The following is a 24,465-nucleotide window of genomic DNA, read 5'->3' on the forward strand; positions in this document are numbered from 1 at the left end:
AGAAAAATAAATAGTATTTTTTAGATGTATATACATATGGAACTATTTATGTCTGGTTCACTGTAATTATTATAATGGTGAAACAGGAATAAAAATATATCAATACAGGAAACTACAGAAGTTTATGTAATATTGTTCTTCATACTCTATACAATGAAGTAATTTTATATTTATCTCTATATTTATTTTACATGCAAACTTTCAAATGTGAAAGTCTTTCAATTATCATCTTAAACTGGCGTAACATAGCTGATTTGTTTATGTGCAATTAAACTTCGAAGTCCCCTCTCTCACTTTTCAGATCCTGAGAACCTTTAGTGTAATTCAACAACATCAGAAAATTTACTTCTGACCTGCATGGATTTTGATAATCACTAGTTTTCACTGTTCTCTTCTTGATTCCCATCTTTCTAGTCAGTGGCTCTTAGTTTTGTGAATTGTATTTGTATACCTATTGTTTTGGATGCTAGTGATGCCACGACAGCTCCTATTGCTCCAATAATGAACCTTTTGGAAACAGAACATTCCCAAGTCAAGACAGTTTGATGCCAGTGATACATTTGGCAGTTTTGGGATACACATTCAGTTTTGTCTGGTTGTTTTTTTTGTTTGTCTGTTTATTTTGTTGTTGTTGTTGTTGTTGGTTGCTTGTTTTGGTTTTTGTTTGGTTTTGGTTTGGTTTGTGTTTTTTAATTATTATTTATTTAAAACACACACTCTGCATAGGATGCAGAGGATCTTTAATATACATAATGAAGTAAAACACAGTTTGCTTGTCTTTTATTCTATTATCCTTTACAAGCAAGAATTCAAAAATTAAAAGCTGCACATATATTTTTTTAACCACTTTAAACATACTGGTGCACTTTTGAGTTTTTACTTATAATTATGCAACCTGACAAACTCTTATGTTTTTCACTCAGACTATATTACAGACTGACTGAGGTCAACTGCAGCTTAGTTGTTATATGTCCTTGGATTACATAGTTAGAGTCAAGTAGTTAAAAGTGTTCTGTTGGGAGTTTTTTGGCTGAAAATCCAAGAAAAGTGAATGATGAATAAGCTACAATAAGTATAGGCACACCAGAATTAACTGTGTGGAAGTCATCACCATCTGCTCTATTTTAATTCGTAGATAAAGAGGTTCTTTATTTTCTGTTAGAAGCAACAGAAAAAGTGACATGCCAGTCTATGTACTGAAGTCAGAACTTTTGGAATCTGTACCTAAGGAAAATGTAGTGATGGAGTACCCATTCAAATTATCTTTGCCTTGGGATACTGAAAGAGTAGAAATTGGTTTGGTTCAAAGAAGGAATCAACAGAAGTCCTGTAAAGTAATAGGTAGGTTTAGCCTTTTATTTTTACTATGAAACAGATAAAGATCAAGAACAGTGACTGATTTTTCTCCAATGAGGAGCATAATGGCTTCTAGCAAACACATGAATTCCTGAGACTGAGGAAGAACCACCAACATCAAGGAAACTGTGAAGCAACTCCACAGTCTTAAATCATATAATGTGACTATCACAGAATACTTGTTAATCAGTATTCCTTAATCAGGACTTTCCATAATGGTGAGTCATTTTACAGCATGGGAAGTTTCAGATAAACTCTTAACACTGCAAATCCTTGAAAGGCGAAGTTGGGAATACATGTAGCAATTCTGGCACAACAAATCACTCAACATTCATATATTTTTATTACATATCATCAGAATAGTAACTACTAAATGGAACTACTTCTATGCAAACTCACAAGATGAGTAAATTGTGATAAAATAGACTACCAGCTTTAACTTCAGCTAAGGTAAATAAAATGGAAAACAGACCTCAGAATTTAAATATACATGCAAACATACACAGTCATAAACATGCTTCTACATTGCAAAGATTAGCCTTTTAAAGAGATGTTGTAAAAATGGTGAGAATTTCCCCAAAATTTAGCTAATATTGTAGAAATATTTGTTTTAACTCCAGTGCTTTGCACAGAAATTTTAGAAGAAATATTCAAAACAAATAAAACTGAAAATTGAATCATAGTTATAGAATGGATAAATCATTATTCTCTCAGGGAAAAACAAAATAAAACACAACAAAATACACTCCCACAAAAAAATCCCAAACCCAAACAAACAAAAAACAAACAAACAAAACACACACACACGAGAAAAATCAACAAACAACAATACACCAAAGCAAGAAAACAACAAAACCTAAGGCTGAGTTTCCGTGTATTTCGCTCCCTGTATCAAAGAAGAAATAGTCAACTTTTAATTGAAGACAAATTGTATTTTTTTTCTTCTTCAAAACTCCTGCTAATGAATGGCATTGTGATGCATTTCCCCATGAGCTTTGTCACTCATGCTTTCACTGAAATTATCAGCCATGGGAAACTTGTCATTCAAACTGTAAATTCCTCTCCTTCTTCTCCTTATTGCTACTGTTTTTGAAAATGGTGGAGAATATAATCTGTTACTTTATTGCTCTCCCTTTAAAAGAAACATTTAATTAGTAATGTTAAGGAGAGAGTACACATCATAAAAACATTTGCGATACAAAACTATGAAATTAGTTAAAGGTAAAGAATACATTAGTTAAAAGGATTAATATAAGTAGCACCAAATAGTTAAAATAAACTATCAGTAACAGTATGAGAGTCATCCTAGGTAAAATACAGGCAATGATATCTAGAATTCAAATTGCTAGGAAGAAGTAATTCAGTACAAATATTAAAGGTAATATTTAAAGATGTAAAAATTTTCTTAGCTCTGCTTGAACCAAACCTTAAGTTTACCATATATATATTTTGATGTTTTACTGTATGCTGCCTGAAGTTTGAAAGAAAAAAAGTGAAAAGAATTGTCTGCTCCAGAGCAAAAATCTGGTAGCTTATCATATATACAGATTTGCAACCACTGCTCATTTTAGCAGTAAGAAGAAAAAGAACTATGCAAAAGGTTGAGCTTGGGAGATTTGGCTTTACTGCATCTGACATTACACCATAAGGAATGGAAAAAAACAGAAATAGACTGAAGAATATACACATAAATACACACAACATTCCTTGTTCAAACACATTTACAGTTACAATAACATTAAAGTAAATCTAAAATTAATCTGAATTAATCTCTTTTCAAGATTAAACTAGTTCTTCTAAAAAAAAAATTTCTGTCTGAAAGTATGTATTTTGCCATTAATAACAAATATTGCACTTGAGACTTACATCTTGACTAGAATGTACCCATTTTTTATAAATATGTGAATATTCATCCTAGGAATTTCTGCCTGAAAAAATCTTAATGCAAGCATCAAGAACAATATGTCAAATACTTATAGACAACTTTAGAAAAGATAGCAATAGTCCTGTAACTGAGGAAATAAGTAAAAATTAGTGCAAATAGATTTTTTTGTTGTACTAATAAAAAAACTACCGAAAAACTATATAACTATACATATAAATACTTAATCTACAATGCAAGCAGTCCTAGTGACTGTAATCGAGTTAGTCTCCCAAAAGTATCTTTAGTAATTAAAGGATTTTAAACAATAGATGAAGAACTACATGAAAGGTAAACTCCTTACAGGCATAAGACGGTAAGTAAGGCATACATTTAAGTTATCAGTAAACTGTCCATGAGATCAAGGTGTATTCCATGGGTAAAGACTACAGTCACCATAATTCCTTGTAAACCAATTCCTAATATTCAGAAGTCAAAACAAATCATATTCAGCAGCCACAGAGAGGAGATTCAAATCACCTGACTCTGGAATATCTACATCGAAACACAGCACCAATAGGCAATGGAGCATTTTATAGACAGGGGAGGAGTAAGACAGTTGTATATCATTCATTTCAACCTAACGAAGACATCGCAGGTCAGAAGAACCAGTCTTAGAAAAGACTTCCCTTTCCACTGAATAAAAATAAAGTTTTTATAACTACATCATTTGCGTATACCTAGATAGTCCTCTTTGCATCCCAGTTGTTATAAAAATTTTACAGTGAGTGAAAAAATTCTGATCAGCTCCAAAGATGACAGGAGCTTCAGAACCTTGAGTTAAGATAAGCCATAAGATGACAAAGACAATTCAAGATTAACTCTTGAAAAGGAAAATAAAAAGCAGGAAACTCTGAAATTGTACTGAATATCTTTTCTACTTAAGTTTAGATGAGTGGTTACAAAGGGCGAATCTTTGCATACAGTGAAGAATTCTGAAGCACTTCTATCAGCACAGGGCCCTAAAAACTGGGCATCTTCTGTCTCTCTAATGTATGTCATTAGTAAAAAAAAAATAATAAAAAGGAAAAATGTTACTTCTTGTAAGCAATCTTGTAATACGGTAATGACTCAGAAAGGTAGAAACAACACTGTGTGGATCATAAAATGTGGGATGTTTTGGCTGAAATGAACAAGGATACTTCATTTAAGAACACTTAACATAAACAGATAATAGTCAGAGAAAATCTATAAAATAAATAGAGATTTAAGACTTTCATTCCAAGACTGCATCTATGCATTACTTTAGAAAAGAGAAAATATATTCCCCTGGAAGCAGAAATCCTAAATAAAGATACATAAAAAATATCAATAGACTATCCTTGAATTTGATGGTTTACATCACTGCCTGCAAGCCATACCTTCAATCTGCATTGCTATCATTAAAATAATATTTTCTATTAAGTTTAAGATAATAGAATTGAAGCTTTACTTTTCCCCTCCTACAGATTTAAATACCTCCTTACCCCTATGCCTGCATCAGCATTTAGCAATATTTTGGAACTTTTGTTTGATATTTTAATGGTGGCAATATTCAAGAAATAACTATATCACTGTCTGCAGTACCAATATGGGATTTCAAAAGAGCCTTCATTGAAGACATCAAGCAGCTCTACCACTCAGATTTATTTTATCAGTCTGTCTGAAGATGGGCAAAGACAATATTATTGCAGCTTATGCTCATTTAACATTGGAGGATTGTTTTTCTTTTCTCACTCCCCACAGCCATATGGATTAGAAAATCATTTATTTCTCTCTGTTATGAAAACACAATCTTAAACAGAAGTATGCAGCAAATTCAAAAAGAAGGATAATTATGCAACAAGTAAGCCACTGCATAATCTCATTATACCATAGATGGCATTTGACAATGAGAGTGACAGGAACATTTTGAATTAAAAGTCAACAAAATTAAAATGCATAAAATGAAATACATTTTATCATAATGTTTAACTGCATCAAGAAACAACTGAAGCCTAAAGCTTAGTGAAATTTAAAAATGAATCAGCTCATTGTATAGACAGAATGATACAAGTAACTTGACAGGATAAAATCATAGGCAAGTGTCAATATTCCTCCTTTAGTCAAAGCTGCTATTGTTGAGATCAAGGAAAGATGTAGCCCTGGTATAGAGCTGTATCATTCAATTTTTCATGTGGATTTTGGACCTTATCATCTAGTACTGCATGTCCTTCACTCTCAATAAAAATCCATGTGAATAAAAGGTGATGAGCATACCAAGGCTTATTAATATTAACTACAAAGCTAGCAGAAGATAAATGGGTTGGAACATCAGAAACTAGACTCTGAATTAGATTATCAAATTAAATACTGCTTAATACTTATTAGTTTTTTAAATAAACTGTGGTTGTGTTTGTTTTTTTTTTTTGCTGGTTATGATTTTTATTTCTTTGTGTTGCTTATTTTTACCATCTGATTAAATGTTCCAGAAAAAAAAAAAAAGTATTTTTTTTCTTAATGAAAAAATCCAAGTTTAGCACACAGAGATCAATACTTTGGGAAAATAACTTTACCATATCTAGCAAAACAAAAGAGATTTTGTGGTACAATTTTTGTCCTCATAATAGCTCCCCGAGACTTAATGAGATAATGTTAAGACTAGGTTTTGGATGTTTTCTTGATTTTTACAGCTTTCCATGTTGTGAAAAGCTAAATTACTTTGTATATTTGATTATCTAAACACTTACAGTGGCGTTCTTTATATTCCACTGTTTTGCTTATATTTCCAACAATGTATAGCACAAGTATTTTAAGTCTTCTGCAGAAACTTAATTATCATTATTGAAATAACATACCCAAATGCTTTCTTCTTGACGATACTGCTTCCAGTTTCGTCCACTATCACTAAACATCAGAAGGTAGCTTGTTACCCAGTCGGAGCTCCCATAACCACCTTGAGTAGCAACAGCAGTAATCTCAGTTCTTTCACCAAGATCAATTTGAAGCCATTGATATTTACTGGACACAAGTGGAGACCAGCCACCAGCACCTTAAAAAGAATGAAAAAGATTGAAATGTGTTCCTGAAAGAAGCAAATTAACACAAAACTTGTATGTGCAAAAATCAATTAATTCATCTGAGCAATGAAGTCTAGTGAAATATGTCCTTATTCAAAGCAGGAGTTTGAAACTAGATGATCTTTAAAGGTCCTTTTTGATCCAAATAGTCCTAATCCAAGATTTAGTTGCACCAAAGAAGTGTTGATATAATTTAATAATTATTTGAAAAGTTGATACAGATTAAATGATATATGTAACCAATTATAACTATTACATCTATGGATATATTAACTCCTGTTTTCTGTCTCTATCTTATAAAATTAATTCTACATGTCTAATTATCCAATTAGACAAAGCTCTTAAGAGTAAAAACTTAGAATGCTGTTTATTTGTTTTATATATATATATCAATTTCATTTTATATAGACTAGAATATCTCCTGAGGTTCTGTTTAACCTGGATCATTTTGCATGTTTCTGTTGTGTGACATCTGGATATACAGATTTGTATATAAAGCAGTAAAGCACAGTTAAATGATAAATTTACATGTGTCTCTTAAAGCAACCAACTAATTTGTAGGCAAAACAGCAAGACAGTTTCAGTCAGGAGATAGGCCAGTTTGCAAAGATAAAGTTTAACCTTTAATGTATAGCTATATATAAAGCTCCTACAATATTTACCTAATCAGGAAGACATATTGAAATTAAGAAAGACATATCAATTCAGTTCTCTCTTGTCCTCCTTGGTTTATCTTTATTTATTCAGATCAGCCTACTGCTTTGTCTGTAAAGTTGGATGGAAAAGACCAAGGATATGTTGCAAATAAACCCAAAAGAAAAAATGTTTTGTGAAAATATTTGGCAAAATTTCCAATCATTAAAACACATTTAGCACGCAATACAGTAGTAAACGGAGTGATAACAAACAAGAAAAAATCCATTTTGTAAGCATAGATTTGGATCTAATTCAGGCAAAGTCACAAAATGTAAGAGGCACCTTGAAAAGTTCTTAAAGCATATAGACACAGAACAAGAAGAACAGATATATCTAGTTCCCACAACAATCAATAAACATTGTATTATGTGGAAATAGAAAACTGCAATCCAATCTTATGCTTGTATGGGCTTCAAGATGCATAACACTTCATAAATAAAACATCACATATGGTTTAATTCTGTTCAGGGTCATGAGTCAAGTTCTTGACTTTACCTCCCTTAGGAAAAAAATCAAAGAAAAAAAGAATTGTTACTTAGGGATTTAAAACTGCCATTTAAAAATAAAATGGTGGGATATCTTATACTTGGTCATAAGCCAGAAAAAGTGAGGTTCATTCTACAGAGCCAGGTAAGTAGAAACTGCTGAGAGAAATCCATAAAGCCCCACATATGTAACAATTCCTTTGTCCACACATTCATGAACTAATTAAAATGTAACAGATTTAAATCTATGGCTGGACTTAAAGACTGTGTAGGGGTTTTTTTTGTTCTTTTTTGATTCTTTATCTAAATCAGTAATTAGAACTTCATGTAAATACTTCAAGATGTTTTGCATTAACTCACATCGAGTTTCTTTTTTTATTAATTTCTTCATAAGACGAGACATTAGATCCAAGATATATCTATACCACTTTCTACACATGAATTTTCTGTTGTTTTTTATGAACCTGTTTGCCATGGAAACTGTACCTGAGTAGGGATTTGAATTTTCACTTAATCATAATTAGTCATACAATTATTTGGCAAGGTAATTTAAAAACGGTTACAGTTAATCCCACTGTGACATAAAGGCAACCATTGTATCCTACTCATACTCTTTTCCAACATATTTAGAATGTTTCAAAAAAACAAAACAGTTCTGAAGGAATATCCACATCACATAACTCAAAAAAACCCAATGTTTGCATATGTAAGTTGACAAAATGGGCAAGAATTAGCAGTTTCTGGAAACATATTCCTTAAAAATTTGAACAGTCTCTAATAATTGTGAGTTCTGACATATAATAGACACAACTGACCACATCTAACAGAAGAAATATAGATCCATTTCTGAAAAATGAAGAACAAGAAGTAAAAAAAAGAGGATCTGCCTAAGTAAGGTATTCAATGAAAATAAGTATAAAGTAAAAATGGTGTTCTGCAGTTAAAGGAGGCAGATGTAATTACATAGACTTTCTCCTGTCAATCTGTTTTCATTGGGAGTGTGTGTTTGTGGATAAAGGTTAGTTATTTAAATTAAATTTCCCACTTGGTGTATTTTAGTTCCCAAATCCACAGGTTAAATCAAATTAAATAAAAACAGATTTAGAAAAGTCTGTTGTTAACTCCTATTGTCTGAATTAACCAACTGGTTATTTATTACATTGAGAACATAAAATAACTCAGTATAACAGTGAAAACACACCCACTTCCTAATACAGCCAAGGACAGGCTCATTTATGTTCACTTACATTTTCTTATTGAAAAAGCTATCACTAAGTGAAAAAGTGTTTATTTCTTTAAAATAAAAGATTAAACTTTTGTTCCATGTTTCTTTTCAATTTCTAGTCCATTATTCTGTAAGAATAATCTATTCTAGCAGTATTTCCAAGTACTCATCAACAACATAAACCCACAAAGACATTTAGAGATAGTTACACAAGAGTCTGCAAATTTTGCTAATATATATATGCATATATATATATAAAGAATTAAAAGGACATCAGATACTTTATTTTGTGCTGAAGGCAAGACCATGTGAGTGACCTTTCCAGACTAGTCATTGGTCTCCCACACAGAAGCTTTTTGTTTCTCTATGTCTTTTCATGATTTTGTTTCCACTGATCTTTCTAAAACAGCATTAATGCTCTCCAGGCACTGCCCTGCCCAGTCTCTCATGGGACCTCCAACTATGATCTCATGACCCCATTTTGACTCAGCCAGCCTGTCCTGCTCTCTGACATACACCTTCAATGTTTCCACTTAGTTCTGAAGTGAAAGAGCCTTACTACACAACTCCTCACCAAATGCTTTATATGATATTACACCTTACATTAACAACATATTTCTAATAATGTATTTGTTACTGCAAAGCCAAGATTGCAAAACAGACCATATCGCAAGTTTCTTCTCTGAGAAGGTGCCACCAAGATCTCAGTGTTTTCTCAAGCAGCCCTCTCAGAGAAATGTGTCCCAATCAGTCTCTCCCCTGAAAGCAGGTACATGCATAACATGCATATTTCCAGGTAAAATACAAGGTCTAAAAATTATTAATGCAATATAAAATGACAGTGAATTTAAGACAATCTCTAAACTACTTGTAAAAATTCCTTATCCTTCTTTTAGGTAAATGCAGTTCTTCATGAAGGTCTCCTCTCTCCTATTGAGAAGTTTTACCCTTGAAATTCCCATATAGTAACTTTCCTTTGCACTACACTTACTTTCACACAGCCTTCCCTGCTCTATCTCACCCCCTCCCACCTATACTGGTAGCATTTACTCAGCATCAACAGGTCTTAAGGAAAATACCTCATACAACACAACAGGAAGCTTTTCTCCCTGCAAGGAAGGTAATAGGGAAGTATTAGAGACAGGGTTGCTGGGTCACTTGATTAGACAGGGCATCATGATACTCCTCACAACCCAACAACCTTGACAGCCACAGCCATGCCATCTGGTACCGTGGAAATCAACAAACGAAAAAAATAATTCACCGTTCCTGCAACTCTTTCTGAATAATGTAGATCCTGTGTTACAATGAGAGGCCAAACAGCCAGAGAAAGGTTGGGCTGAAGTGCCAAAAGGCCTATTCCTTCAGAGCCAGTGAACCACCTAGAAAATCATAGGATTGTGAAAACTATACAAAATGATGAATCATTGTGAATACAGAAGAATCCCAAGTGAATTTATTTGTCCCATAATCATTGTTACACACCAACATATGGTTCATCATTTCCTGAGCAAGTAATACAACTAGTATTGATAACTGAAAACTAAAGTGCATTGCAATACTTTTGTGAAAGATATAATTTTTAATCAAAACAACTACATGAAATTTTGTCATTAAAAATACTTTGATTTTTCATCAAATAAAGCAAATTCTTGTGTTATATTGTTTGGTTTTGAGGTCTCACACAAGATCTACAAAACCTGATCAAATCAGTCTATGAAAAAATGTGCTGTTCACTCAATTCAAGCAGAGGTCTGAATATTTGACAAGAGATTCCTCTTTTGACACCTTCTTATTTTAACTAAGTTAAAATTAAATCACTGATTAAATCTCACATGCTCAAAATTACTTTCTATAAAGGCTCCACTAGTATTTCACATGTTCTGCAGAGGAGGTCAAACAAGATTCTCCTCAAAAGTATTACTTCAGGAGCAATAAGTGACACTATCTTCTCTGTGATTGCAATGGCTGCACCTTAACTGCTCTGTTGCAGCCTCCACAGACTTATCTTTATTTCCATACTGTTTTGTCTTTTTGTGGCTGTGCAGAGCAGTATGGCACCATCAGACAAGTATGAAAACTTTGTGAACACCCAGCCCAGAAGGTTAAATATAGGACTTTGCATCTACAGGCTGGACAGTCCACATCCATGGCATATGCTCTCTCTGTGGCACACATCACACAAGATCAGACTACTCATCTTTCATCACCAATTTGTCAGTTCATACAGTAACACTTCCAGGTACAGCATGATCCTGCAGTGCCATGGTTTCCCCAGCCTTCTTAGAATATTGTGTCACTGTGGTAAGTTTGGTGACAATCTTGAACTTTTCAGTTGAAAGGGAGGTTTGTATTGTAACCAACAGGAGTCGTCAGGCAGACACTGCTTACAGAACAATTTTTAGAGTCCATCTGTAGGAAAAAAACATTTTCACATTCTATAATGAAGTTATAGAACAAGTTAGAAAGCTGTAGACAAAAAATGGTTGAAAAGCCAAGTCTCTGTTATGGCAGCACTAACTGCTGCCATATGAGGGAGATACTTTTGGCTTTAGTACCATATTTTCCAGAAGTTTTTGCAAGGCACACCACCACATAGAATATTTCCCCTTATCATAATACACTACATGCCATGGAAAGAAGAGAAAGATGCACAAATACACAGACTTGTAATGCCAGGGATAGTTGATTTGAGGGATTACAATAATGATGCACCCCCAGAATCCCTCTGCCAGCCGTCTACTGACTGAAGCCTTGTAAAAGCCTTACAGAATAGCCATGCAGCAGAAGCAGCAAGATGTCTTCTACATCCTGTGTGAAGCCACAGCCTGGCATGGATCACCATTCAGCAGCTGCAAGGCTTCCTGCAGCATTGCAGCACTTGGATTCACACAATGCTTTCAGCTGTCAAGGGCTCTTCAGAGCTTTCCTGTCTGACTGATCAGAAGCCAGCTGTCCTCCTGGCATCTGACTGCTACCTGCATCATCATGGAGATGAAGCGTTTGCCCAGTTCTGCAGGAAACAGTATTAGAGCGTGTTAACTCCTCAGCCAGCACTTTATAGTCTTTTTTACAGTGTGTCCTGTCCTTGCGACAAGATTAATGTAAGTACCAAATTGTGGTGGCTGGTAGAATCTTTCCTGTTGTAGCATACTCCAGGCATGGTGATGCATAGAATTGAAGGTATGACAGATGTCAAAAGGATCTTGCTGAAGATGAAAAAGCTTGTCAGATGTTCATGCTGTGTGGTATGGAAGTTTCTGGGAAATCTGGGGAGGTCCTCAAGAGTGTCTAGGGGGATGCACATACAGTGTTCATTAACCAAGACTGTGCCGAAATGTATGAACACAGAAGGCTAAACTGTGATTTACAGGAAGAACATAACTTTGCCATCCTAAAATTTCTGAATGATTGACTTTACAGTCTTCACCTTAATTGTGGTTTGTTGGTTTTTTTTGTTTGTTTGGTTTTTGGTTGGTTGGTTGGTTGGTTTTGTTGTTTTGTTTTATTTGTTTTTGTTTGTTTCTTTTTTGTGGGTTTTGTTTGTTTGTTTTTGTTTGTGTTTTTGTGGGTTTTTTGGCAAGTGTTATTTATATGAAGCATACATTTTCTTCAATTACTTCTTGTTGTATTTTCTAGGAGATACTGATGAAACATCTTTCCTTGTGAACTAACAGCAAATCAAAGAAGTCATTTTCACAAAGGAGACAACCTATATCTACTTACACTATTTTTGAACTTTGTCTCAGGGGATGTTTAACTCTCTTATTTTCCACTGTCTCTTGCTAATATTGAGATTAGTTGCATGCACTATACCAAAGATCTACATCAGGCTGCAAAAGCATGCAAGTTTCATGCTTTATTTCTGTAAAAGAAATGAAGCATTACACAGTTCTGTTATATGAAGAATATACTGAGTTGAACTTGCACACACAGATAAAAATAAAATCTTTAGATTCTATTTTAATTGGTTTTAGTCTAACTATTTGAAAAAAATGTTTGTACTCATACAATGTAATTCTCTTAAAATACATTAATTTACTGAACACATCTAGCAACCACATACTTTTTCTGAAGTACTAAGTCTTTCTCCTAACTCATGAATCTCCGTTTTTCAACCTCATTTTAGTAGCAACATGGCAGCTTGCCTTGATGGCTTATGAGTTAATTGAGTGCCTATAGTTACCGGGAGGCTGGTTTCATTCAGCCTAGCAGCGATTAAATAAAATTTTAAAGCTTGATCAGTGACTTTTACATGCAAATAGATAGTCTCTTTCATTTTATGTAATATTCATAAATAATCCAAATATTAAAAGATGGGAAAACTTCCTAAACTCTTGATATTTTTAATGAATTAAAATTGTTTGATATGTGCTAGATTTAAAATCTAAACAATCCTGCATCTTTCACGTATCATTGAATCAAATTTTGCCTTGTTATAATACACAGATAGATGTTGTGTCTCAAGCATTAAGCTGGTAGGCATTTGAGTCGGTGGAAACTGCAGCACTCCTTACTTTCTGATATGAGAATAATTATAACAAGGACAAGAGTCCATCTGTGCAGAAGTGGGGTAGACCACAATGATGGGGCCTCCTGACAACTGAGACCCATACTGGATGCTCAGCACATGCACTCAGGAGTCACACGTATCATGCAATCACATGAACAGCGTAGATATGGCAACAGCTAGAGCTCATCATGGAGGTGGAGACTATAAAACCCCATGATGGATGCTTCACAAGTGGAATTTCCCCACCAGTCTCCAGGAGAAGAAGATAAACGTCTTGCAAGACATCGATGCATCCATGGTGGTGACTATGTTGCTGGCATCACTCTCTAACTCTCTCCCTCTCCTTTTCTTAAACCAAGTTGAGTGTTATAATACATTTTTGGTGCTTTCCCAGCATTTGAGTCCAACTGTGCTTTAATTCCAGCCTCAGCAATCACCTTAATCACAGTCCTCCATATTGTGACAATTGTGAATATTCATAATTCTTGATTTCTGTTTTTACAGTGTGTGTGGCAGTTGCATATCCCCCTAAGATACATAGCATTCAATGGGCAGTGATGGTTCTTTTAGCATCTTTCGTGCCCCACTGTGCCTGAAGGGTGGTGGCGCTTAACTATTGATTATTGAAAACTGAATAGCAACACCACACCCCTAATAGCTGCCGTCCCAAAAATATTCTCAGTGATGACTGCAATACAAACAGCAGCCCATCCGTGGATGGCCACCTTAGGTGTCTAAGAGACGTTCTTCATGATGCACCTAAGGGAGGAATACAAAGCACAATTCACTTTTACCTGGGAAGGGAAAAAATACACCTTTAATTGTCTTCCTCAAGGGTACAAGTATTCTTCTACCATTGCTCACAATGCCCTTGCTGTATTCATTGACACTGTGAAGGTTCCCTTGGGCATTTGCATTTATCAATATATAGATGACATCTTAGTGGGCAGAGACAATAAGGAACAGGTTGGGCAAGTAGCAGAGACTATCTGGAACATACTGGCACAGAATGGATTGGATATTCCACCAAGGTCCTGGGCAGGAAGTTAAATTCCTAGGGGCTTGATGGATAGTGGGAGCCATAACAGTGTCTGATGACGGCCCAGCTACTATAGAAAAGGGCCAGACCCCAAACAGCAAAGCAGAATTGCAACACCTATTGGGCACATTAGGGTACTGGAGAAAGCATATCCCAGGTTTTCAATGATAGCCCACCCCCTATATGACATACTCCGAAAAAACAGGTGATGGGATTGGACCTTACAGCATACAGAGGCCCTTACTGTTCTAAGAGATGAACTTAAAACCTACCAGAAATTTGGCTCACTGCACCCACAAGACCCATTAAGGGTGGAATGGGGGTTTGTAGAACATACTTCCTATTGCGGCGTATTCCAAAGGGGGCCAAAAGGGCCCTTGTTGTTTTCTTCCACCGCATTCAAGGAAACTGAAGAATGATATTCAGAGTGGGAAAAGGGACTCCTCTCACTCATCTGTGAAGGAGGTAGAGAGACTGTGTATGTCACAGGACGTTATTGTGCAAGGCCCTTTTCCTCTGCTAAACTCAGTCTTCAAAGGGTCACCTCCCTCCCCTCCGAGAGAGTGGCACAGAAAGCAACAGCACAGAAGTGATTTGCCTACTTGGAGGAGTTAGTCAGTTGTTGCCATTGAAGGAAGGTTCTGTCAAAATTTCAAAACTCCAACAACCTGTGAACACTGATCCAGTTCTGTTGAGCCTGCCTTATAAGCCCTCCCCAATTAAAGAAGCACCCGAGTTAACCCAGGACTCAGACACACAAGGGGTCTGGTTTACTGATGCATCAGCCCATTGGGTAGGAACAAAGTGGCAGTATAAGGCAGCAGCACTAGAGATTGCTACCGGAAAAACAATAACAGAGGAGGGGGAAGGTAATGCTCAAGCAGAGGAATTGTGTGCAGAAGGAGGAGCCTTCATGATTTACACTGTTTCCTATGCAACTTATAAGGGTGCAACTGAATGGATATGCCAATGGGAATCCAACTGGTGGGAAGTGGGTCACACCATAGTGTGGAGAGCTGAAGATTGGTAGAGACTATTAGAGAAAGGCAAGTCACGGCCCTTGAGTGTGGGCTGAGTAAAAGGACATGCAAAAGATGGAACCCCAGCTGCCAAATGGAACCAACAGGCTAACCATCTAGCCCATATTAGAGTGGATAAAGGAATAGTTTCTAGTCAGCTTATTGGCTGTACTTTTCCTGCTAGAATAAAGGCTGTTTTGGAACTTGTTGTCTACCTAAAACTGACTTTGGGGTACCTTCCTGACACAGTGTTATAACATTCATTTTCGAGTCAGTTAAGTGACAATATATTGGGGTTTCCTCATACCTTCCCCCCAAGTGATGCGCAATGCTATTCTCCGGAAATTATACAACTGGGTGTTCTCCATTAGAGCAATCAGCTTACAGTTTACTCAACAACTCGTTAGTCGCTTCATTTGTTAAACTACAAATGAGATTATAGTCTTGCAGTCTGTTTTGCATTTAGACACTAAATTGAAGGAGAAGGCTTGTTTTCCTTCAGATTGCCTACATTTCTAGAAGATCTTCATTCTTGTGCACTTTGCACACATTTTAAATTCTATTACATTGTTTTCCTTGAGGAGGTTAAATATCCTCTATCTTCCTCTATTCTCTTGAATATAATTACATCACAACACTGAACGTGTATTATTTCCTCATCCTGGCTCCCGTCTTCTAGGATGTCCTTTTTAAGGGCACACATTTTCATAATCCCTTAGCTTCACAAGGGTGATAATACTGTTATCATTAAGACATTGAAAATAGAAAAAGGTAGCAAATAGCTACAAAAGGACAAAACTAGAAATGACTGGAGAAAAAGGCCCAAAACCTCAAATCCATGATAGAAAATACCCGAGTATTCCTATAGTGGATTTGGAGGATTATATCAGTTTCAAAACTGAACCTTGCTAGCACACAGTTTATTAGGTGATGCTTAAGCTTTATAACAAATCTATAGAGAATAGAAACTGGTATGAAGATTCCCACTTAATATGAAAGCACCTTCCTACTTGTTCGTCCTGTTCTATGACTACTGTTGCCTATGTTGTTATGTAAAACACAATGCAGTTCATACTCATATGTACATTCATACCAGTTCCTTCATATGCAGTTCGTAGTACCATTTAACCAGCATCGATATTGGTGCCACTTTCAAATTCACTCTATTTTTTGCATACTTAATCATAATGACTGCAATCAATGCACATAAGTAATAATCCAGACTTAAACTAACACCCATCGTAAAGGATGCTTTCCTTTGATTAACAAAGTTGCCTATTTCCCATATGGATCATTTAACAGAAGCTGATTTTAATTTGAAGTCAATAAAGTTCCACCAGGGATAAATTTGGCTGCACATTTTACAGAGCAGAATTTCCACATGCAACTAATCAGCTGAGGCTTCCCAGGCTTAGAAAAGTCCAATGAAGTATTTTACAGCATCCAAAATCCTAAAATACTATAGTACAACATTATTTCCTTTCTTAATCTTAAAAGCAAGGCATCCTCTCTCACAAATAGAAAACTTAAAAGCTGTAGGCTTACATTTAAGTAAATAATGCAAGGGTTTTGTTCTCTGAAAGTTTATTGACCAATGAGAGGCATGAGGGATAGGAGGAATATCTGATGAACAGTGTTGATATATTGATACCAGGTAAGAACCCTCTTGGCCCCTTAGAAAAGTCTCTGGAGTAACAGAACTGTGAAAAAGGATGAATGTCTTCTAGATTTTAGTTCTGTGCTTGAATAAGGCAATCCAACAAATAGGGCTCATGCAATTAGAATCTCCCATTTACACATCAGCAAAGTGCAAGAAAAGTAATTATCAGGAAGAACCCAAATAGCCAAAGATGCCAAACAGTGTAAATCACAACTCTGTCAGTTTTTCGGAAATGCTATGCAAAAGCTATTGTAGCAATGTTGTTCTAAGTCATATCTTGGTGATGAAAGACATGAATGCAAGCATCAACATTTCAAACTATGGATAAACTGTGGAAAGTAAAATTGAGAAGACAACGAGGAGCCTTGAGCTATGAATAAAAATATTGGACACAGAATCATCTTTGAACACAGACAGAAGGAGAGGGACTGCTAGATCAGAAGCCAGCTGGGCAGCCAGTGTTCTATGTATAAAATTTCTGCACTTTTGATCTAAGCAAAATTCTGGTTTTTCCCATGAGATTATTTTCAGGACTAAAAAGTCTTTCTCCTACTCACATATTACCTATATTTAAAATTATCAGATAAAACAGCCAATCCTAACACCTAAAAAGACAGTAAAGCTCAGCTCTTCAAAAATGGTCATCACTGCCTGAAGAAAGGTCCATGTCTAACTGGACACAGACAGAAAAGCCTTGTTTTCATCTCTGCAGTGTCCTCTCCTTATTTTAAGCTAGTGAGTTTAGTAGGTGTATTCAGCTAAATTGTAAGAACAAATAAATACATTTTTATCTAGAGATTACTAAAATAGTGGTCTGAATAGTCAGGGAACTAAGACTTCTAGCAGGCAACTACTTTCTGCATGAGACAGTCAAATTACCCACTTGAGAGAGCCTAAAGTAGTTGTGACCTGCCACTTAAACAATGTATAAAAAGAACTCTATGGCTGTCCTTCAGAACAAGGTCATGGTACACTATCTTTGCATAAACAGATTCTGTAAGAAACCATTTAATGTCTCCATCACTTCCTATCTATTTTAGTAGTATTTAAATAACATTAGTTGAATCCAGGAAACTAAATTCTAGCTGAAAGTGTCTTAACTGCTAAGAACTGGTAAAACTAAATAATACCCCCAACCTTATGCATAGCTCCTTAGCTTTTTTTCTGGCCCTCTCTTAATTTGTTACAAAATGCCAGAGATAAGGTAAATTTGATATAAGTACTGAGGTCTCAATAGCAGAAACACAGAATGGGATCAAGGAATCAAAATAAGATTTCCTCTTCAAATAAGTCTTCTGAATGGTGCTGTCTCTTAGGAAACCAATACTTATCTCTAACAAATTCAGATTTTGTTTGGCTGTATAAACTCTGTGGTCTTGAGTAGTCAAAAAAATCCATTCTTTCCTAACAGATGAACTAACACTTTCTGGATGTTAGGGGAGCTGTTGGCTAGGTTGGAAAAAAGATACACACTGAAAAAAAAAAAGGCAGAATTCAAACTGAAAAGAATATTTCAAGATGCACTGTTTGAATAAAGACTGAAAAATCCCACATGGATAACATTTGATTCTGAAAGCTATGAGTTACCTTTGCTGTCAAGAAATGAGTGAAGAAGGCTTGCTTCTTAAAAACTGAAGAATGAGAGGAATTTATCTGAGTAATTTCAGGGATAAGTATAGAAATAACAGCTATTTTTTAGCTTATCAGTGTAAGGAAGCTGTATTTTCGCAGCACTATTTCATAGGTCACATATAGAACTTTCTCAAATCACAACTACTAAGAATATTCAGGGTCTCTAGTCAGACAGACTCTTATAAGGAAGGTGGGTGGAGCAGCTAATTCAGTGGTCTCAAAGGCAGAACAAACTTAATTCTATAGGAAGACCTACCATGTTTTAAGATATTCTGAACCTGAGTATCAATGAAGTAAACAGTTATAATCTTAGAAGAGAAGGAGCAATTACATCTATTTTTTCAGCTGTCAGAAAATTTAATGTGTCTTAAATTTCAGAATTGTGGCAGGTATTAATAAAAGAATGCTAGGTTTTAATAATCATTAGTGACAAGTAGCAGTTACTATGTCAAGAGAGGTTTCAGAGGCATTTTGGATCTATTTCATTGTGACAGAAAGGCACTAGGAAATGGTATTAATAATGACAACATTTGGTCTAGCTTCATGGAGCCAGTTAGAAGAAAGTAACTACCTTTATTTTATGCCTCTTCTTCTGCATTAACAGTAATCCAGGTGAGTGAGTTAAACCCATTTTTCCTTCCATTTTCAGAAGTCTTTTAAGACACTTTTTCTCAATCAATCATTACATAAATATATCCAGGGAGATATATTATAAACGTGATTGCCATAGTTTATCGAAAGGAAAACTTACTGGCAATGATTCAAAGGCTTATCAAAGTCAGTATTTTTTCTTCAGATTTTTCATCACCATCATACCCCAAAGTGCTATGAACCAGCAGTCTACATTAGACAACATGTGTCATATCACAGAATCACAGAATGTTAGGGATTGGAAATGACCTCAAAAGATCATCTAGTCCAATCTCCCTGCCGGAGCAGGAACACCTAGATGAGGTTACACAGGAATGTGTCCAGGCAGGTTTTGAATATTCGTCTCCAGAGTAGGAGACTCCACAACCTCCCTGAGCAGCCTGTTCCAGTGTTCTGTCACCCTCACCGTGAAGAAGTTTCTTCTCATATTTAAATGGAACCTCCTGTGTTCCAGTTTATACCCATTGCCTCTTATCATTGGTTGTCACCGAGAAGAGCCTGGGTTCATCCTCATGACACTCACCCTTTACATATTTATAAACAATAATATGCATTGGAAAGCTGAAGTTTGAGCCAAAAACTTTTGTATAATTAATACTGTATTTTACTATTTGAAAGTAGACCACATTTTCATTTAAATAAGATTTTTTTAACAATATTATAATGAAGTTGTAATTGTGTAGGATATACTCTGAGACTAAGACACTCCTGCTATGTATTAAAAAGGTATTTTTTTCCTCCAGAATAAGGTACTAGAAAAATATCCTTCCAACATATTTTGGCTGTGAAAGGAGTTCATGCTCTTCATAGACAATGCTTCTCAGGAGAAAGTGTTTTGGAAGGGTGCCAGTTCACTCCAAGATTTACATCGTTCTTGGCTACTACCATCCACTTGTATTTGATGATCATGAACAAAACATCTACCTTACTAGAAAATAGGAATTTCACATAGCTTGCAGGTATGCCCCTTTTTGGTGCCTATTTTGACAATAATCCAAGGCTGAAACCAAACTAGGATTTCATTTGGGAGATTGTTTCACTCAGGAAAATGCACTCTTGAAGTTGTACTGTCATTTTTTCTTTCTCTAGCCTTGAGTATGTCTGGGTTTAGGATGCTGTATTAGTAAATCCTCCTGTGCGTGAAGCGTGGATCATTACTTTTCATCCTTAGTCTTCTAATTTTTTTTAATCATTATCATTTTTCCCTTTTTTTCTTGTATACACCTCATCATTGTCTGAGGAGATAACTTTGTTCATAGGTAAATGATACATGGAAAACTTCATGGAGAAAACAAAACCAAGATCTCATTGGCACTGTATTTCATTACACTAATGAGTTTAAGTAGACTTCTCATTTAGTATTCTGTGCTACTGTAATTTCTACTTGTGTATACCACATTCTGTTAGCAAATATAAACCAAATGGAGTGGAAATGGAAAATATGTATTTAGTGTATCAATATTTGTTACAACAAAACAAAAGGATAGCATAAGTAACTCCAATACACTGTTCAACACAGTTTGATAAAGTAGCACAACTTCTCTCAGGCTAATAAATTTTTACATGCTCTATACACAGCAGCTGCTTCTAGTGAACCATCTATATTTGTTTTTCTTGTTCAGTGATCTTACCCAACACATTACTCTGCAATTTAAAGCTAGCACTGATGACTAGGCATGGCTTTAATGGCCAAAAATTTACATTTTTTTACATTGACAAAGATGTTTTTACACTTGAGCTCCTGCAACTCATTCACTTGTAAAAATTTTAATCTGTTTCTTTCTTTCTTGTTGTTTTCCTTTCATTCACTCAGATATTAAACAACCAGACAAAATCAAACTATCAAACCACATCAAACCTGCTTCACCTCCACTAGTGTACCATTTCAATATTTACTGATTAGGGTCATGGAATTAAAAGAAGAAGAATTAAAAACAAAAGAAAAGCAAGCTTAAAAGCTTTTGTATTGACCGTTTGGCCTCAGTCTATGTGACACAGGAAGACTGTGAATATTTTAAATATATGCCACTCTGACAGTGTTTTGATGACATTTTCCAGAGTAATTAAATTAAATTTCCTAAGTCAAGGTACGGTCTTCAGTGATGTGAATTACACAGAAAAATACAAATATGTATATCCAGATTATATTTCTCTGATTCAGACATTAATTTATTATTTTTGTTGCTGTATCCTCAAATATAAATCCACCATTGGCATTTTAATAGGAAATACTGACATTTATTAAGAGCAGATTGACACATACTGGAAAAAAAAAAAAAAGAAAAAATATAGAAGAATTTTTCAGATACTCCTACATTTTCTTTGTGGAATTGCATACTGCTTTGGAGCGTGTTAAACAAGGATATCAGTGAAGCAAAAAAAGAATGGCAATGCATTTTAAAAAATATAAACTGAATCTTATATCCCCCTGATATTTATCACACAGTTCTAATGTAAATCTAGATAGACCATCTCCAGTTATACTTCACAGGAGTGAAATGTTTGTATACTCTGCTAGAGAATGATCTGGGCAGTATCTCTGAGCAGATGAACAGGTTTGTGTCTGCTGGTTTTATCACTACTTTAATCTCAGTCCTTGATTCACTTTCTGATGGTGGTACTTCTGGAAATTTTGTTTCAGCCCTGGAGATGCTGATTCACCGATTTCGGCACAAATTTTAGTACACACAATACAGTGCCACAACACAGTGCATTTAGTACAGCAAAGCAAACAGATAAATTATTGGCATCTTCAGTTTCTACGCAAAAACACTCAAAGTGTATACGTCTAAAATGGAAGAGTTCTATTTTATTTCCATTGTTGTGGGTATCAATTACTACATCCAGCAGTACAGGAACACTGGCCAACTCCATCTGCTGTTGTCCTGCACACAGATCTGACATATACAAAGGGAAAATTATTTGATAAGTAAGAGAATAACTGCAATGTCACCCTTTTGGTGCTTGAAGAGTATTGGTGCTTACATGCAAAAGAATATACTACAGTGGACTGGCAGACATCTAGTCTGAGTCTACTTTGGCTTAGTGTAAGCTAGTCTGCTTCAAGTATGTGTGTACATGTGGAGTTAGGTTTGAGTACATGTACATTTGTGAGCTACTTGACATGACAAACACATAAAAGGATTAGGTCAAACCATTGATTGCAATGTCCTCTACATAAACATTACTTCCCTAATTTGGTGATGCAGTTATGACTTCCAGAATTCTGCTCACTTACTAAATCAGATGTCATATGATATTTAGAAAATGCACACAATAATTAAAATATTTGTCAGTCTACAAACATTTTTCAGCAATTCCAAGGCTATATAGCAATTTATTCAATTGTAACTATAGACACACACTATGCCAGATCCTTAGCTGGGAAGTTAGTATAACTCTCCGTAAGTCACTGTATTTAGTTTTCAGTCATCTTTTCCATATTGACTTGAATGTTAAAATGCTGATATAACAATTTAGAATGGAGTTTTCAGAGAGCTATGCTTTAATCAATCTATTTGCTCATTTGCCTTCCACATTGTAATATTCCTGTTCTTATAAAATAATTTAAAATTAACTACATTATTTATCCTTAAACCCAAGGGAATTTATGGTGTTGTGTGGTATCTATGTTTTCCAGAATTCAGGCATTCTGGTGTCAATACTTCGCCATAGAATTTGGAAGAAAGCCCTCATCAGTAAGATATTTGAACACTTTAAATTAGAGAACGACAAACAGCACTCACTCCTGATTCAGTTTTGTTGGCAAAAAGACTGAGTGTAACAGTGATGGCTAGAAAAATAGCATAGGGAAAATACAATGGAGCTAGACTAATAGAATTTCATGATCAGCAAATATAATCACATCTGGCTTGATTGTCAGAAAAAGAAGATAGAGTCTTTGTTGGTTAAATGCTTCAATAATAAGTAGCACAAACATAAATATTAAGAGATTAAGAGGTTTTTTTATTCTTCTATGCAACTTTGGGGACAAAATGTATTAATTGTAGTACTTAACACTGAAGAAAAAGTGCAGTTCAATTCACTTCTATGGTGTCCTTGAAACAAAGCTTCATTTTTCAGCAATTTGGATTTTTTTTTTTTCCAGAGTATTATGACATTAGTCCTCATTAGTGATTTTCAAAAATATCAATATAATGTTTATGAAACTGAATCAGCCAACCTCAACAAGCAAATGAGAAATTCATGGACTTGGTATTTTCATCAGTTTTGTGACAACTGGTGTGTAACAAATGTACAGCTAATCTGTGTTATTTGGAAAGCTATGTTTAACTCTCACACTGAAAATTGTGCGTTTATGCATATGCAGATCCCATCTTTTTAGAGCATCACAGCTTCTTACTTTTAATGACAGCCATTATGGATGGCAGATCTACTGGAATCAGGCTATATAATCTGTGTTAAAATTACTAAATTATAGTAGTTGTTGAGTACAAATATTTCCACAGATTTTGGAAAAGTAATATTCTTGTTAAAAGCCTTCATGAATTGAACAGTGCAGATTCTGTGGGCTACTGTGATTCCAACTTTATTTTTTCTTCAGAAATGTTATATTATTTAAAATACTACAGAGAATATTTTTAAAGAACACGGTCAAAATGACACCAATCCAGCACAACGGAATAATACTTATACAGTCTCTTATTTTTTATAAGAATTAATTTTGTAAGCTGATGCTTATTTAGCTTGAGTCTAATAAATAAGAAGTTAGTATGATATCAGTAATTATCCATTAAAATAATTGTATTTTTAGGAATAAACTCACTGTATTGGTAAATTATTGTCAATCTTTTGTAACATATGGGTAAATAAAATGCTAATTAGTAAAATAACTATTTTTAGGACAAAATAAAGGCAAAACATAGATATAACCACAAATAGAATGGGACTAGATGGTATTTGTGTTTTGTTTACCTATTTTTTTAAGCATTATTAATTTGAAACCACAAACTAATGTCTGACAGCTCTGTTGTTGCGGTTCTGCTGTCATATGGCACCTTATCTAACTCTATATCCTGAAATTATCACTAGATGGATATTGAATAAGGAATACGATGACTCTCGCTGTTCTTATATCTAAGAGGTTTCATGGCTGTCTTGTTTTCTCAAATGTGTTATTAAACAGGCTACTTTGAGTTGAAATTTTGGGTCTTTTTATTTTAAAGATTTCTTGAAGTAGATTATTATGATAAACATCATATATATATGT

At 34.9% G+C, this 24,465-nt stretch overlaps 1 protein-coding gene across 2 annotated transcripts in view; it reads right to left on the minus strand.

Moving 5' to 3' along the window:
• Positions 1–24,465, minus strand: part of CNTNAP4 (contactin associated protein family member 4) — a 246,424-nt gene that overhangs the window by 160,498 nt on the left and 61,461 nt on the right. For both annotated transcript variants that reach the window (XM_065860464.2, XM_071801956.1), the window contains exon 3: positions 6,094–6,287. In XM_065860464.2, coding sequence (XP_065716536.2) covers positions 6,094–6,287 — 194 coding nt within the window. The remainder of the gene's footprint in view (positions 1–6,093; positions 6,288–24,465) is intronic.

The sequence above is a fragment of the Patagioenas fasciata genome, chromosome Z, assembly GCF_037038585.1.
Source record: "Patagioenas fasciata isolate bPatFas1 chromosome Z, bPatFas1.hap1, whole genome shotgun sequence".
Taxonomy (NCBI): domain Eukaryota; kingdom Metazoa; phylum Chordata; class Aves; order Columbiformes; family Columbidae; genus Patagioenas; species Patagioenas fasciata.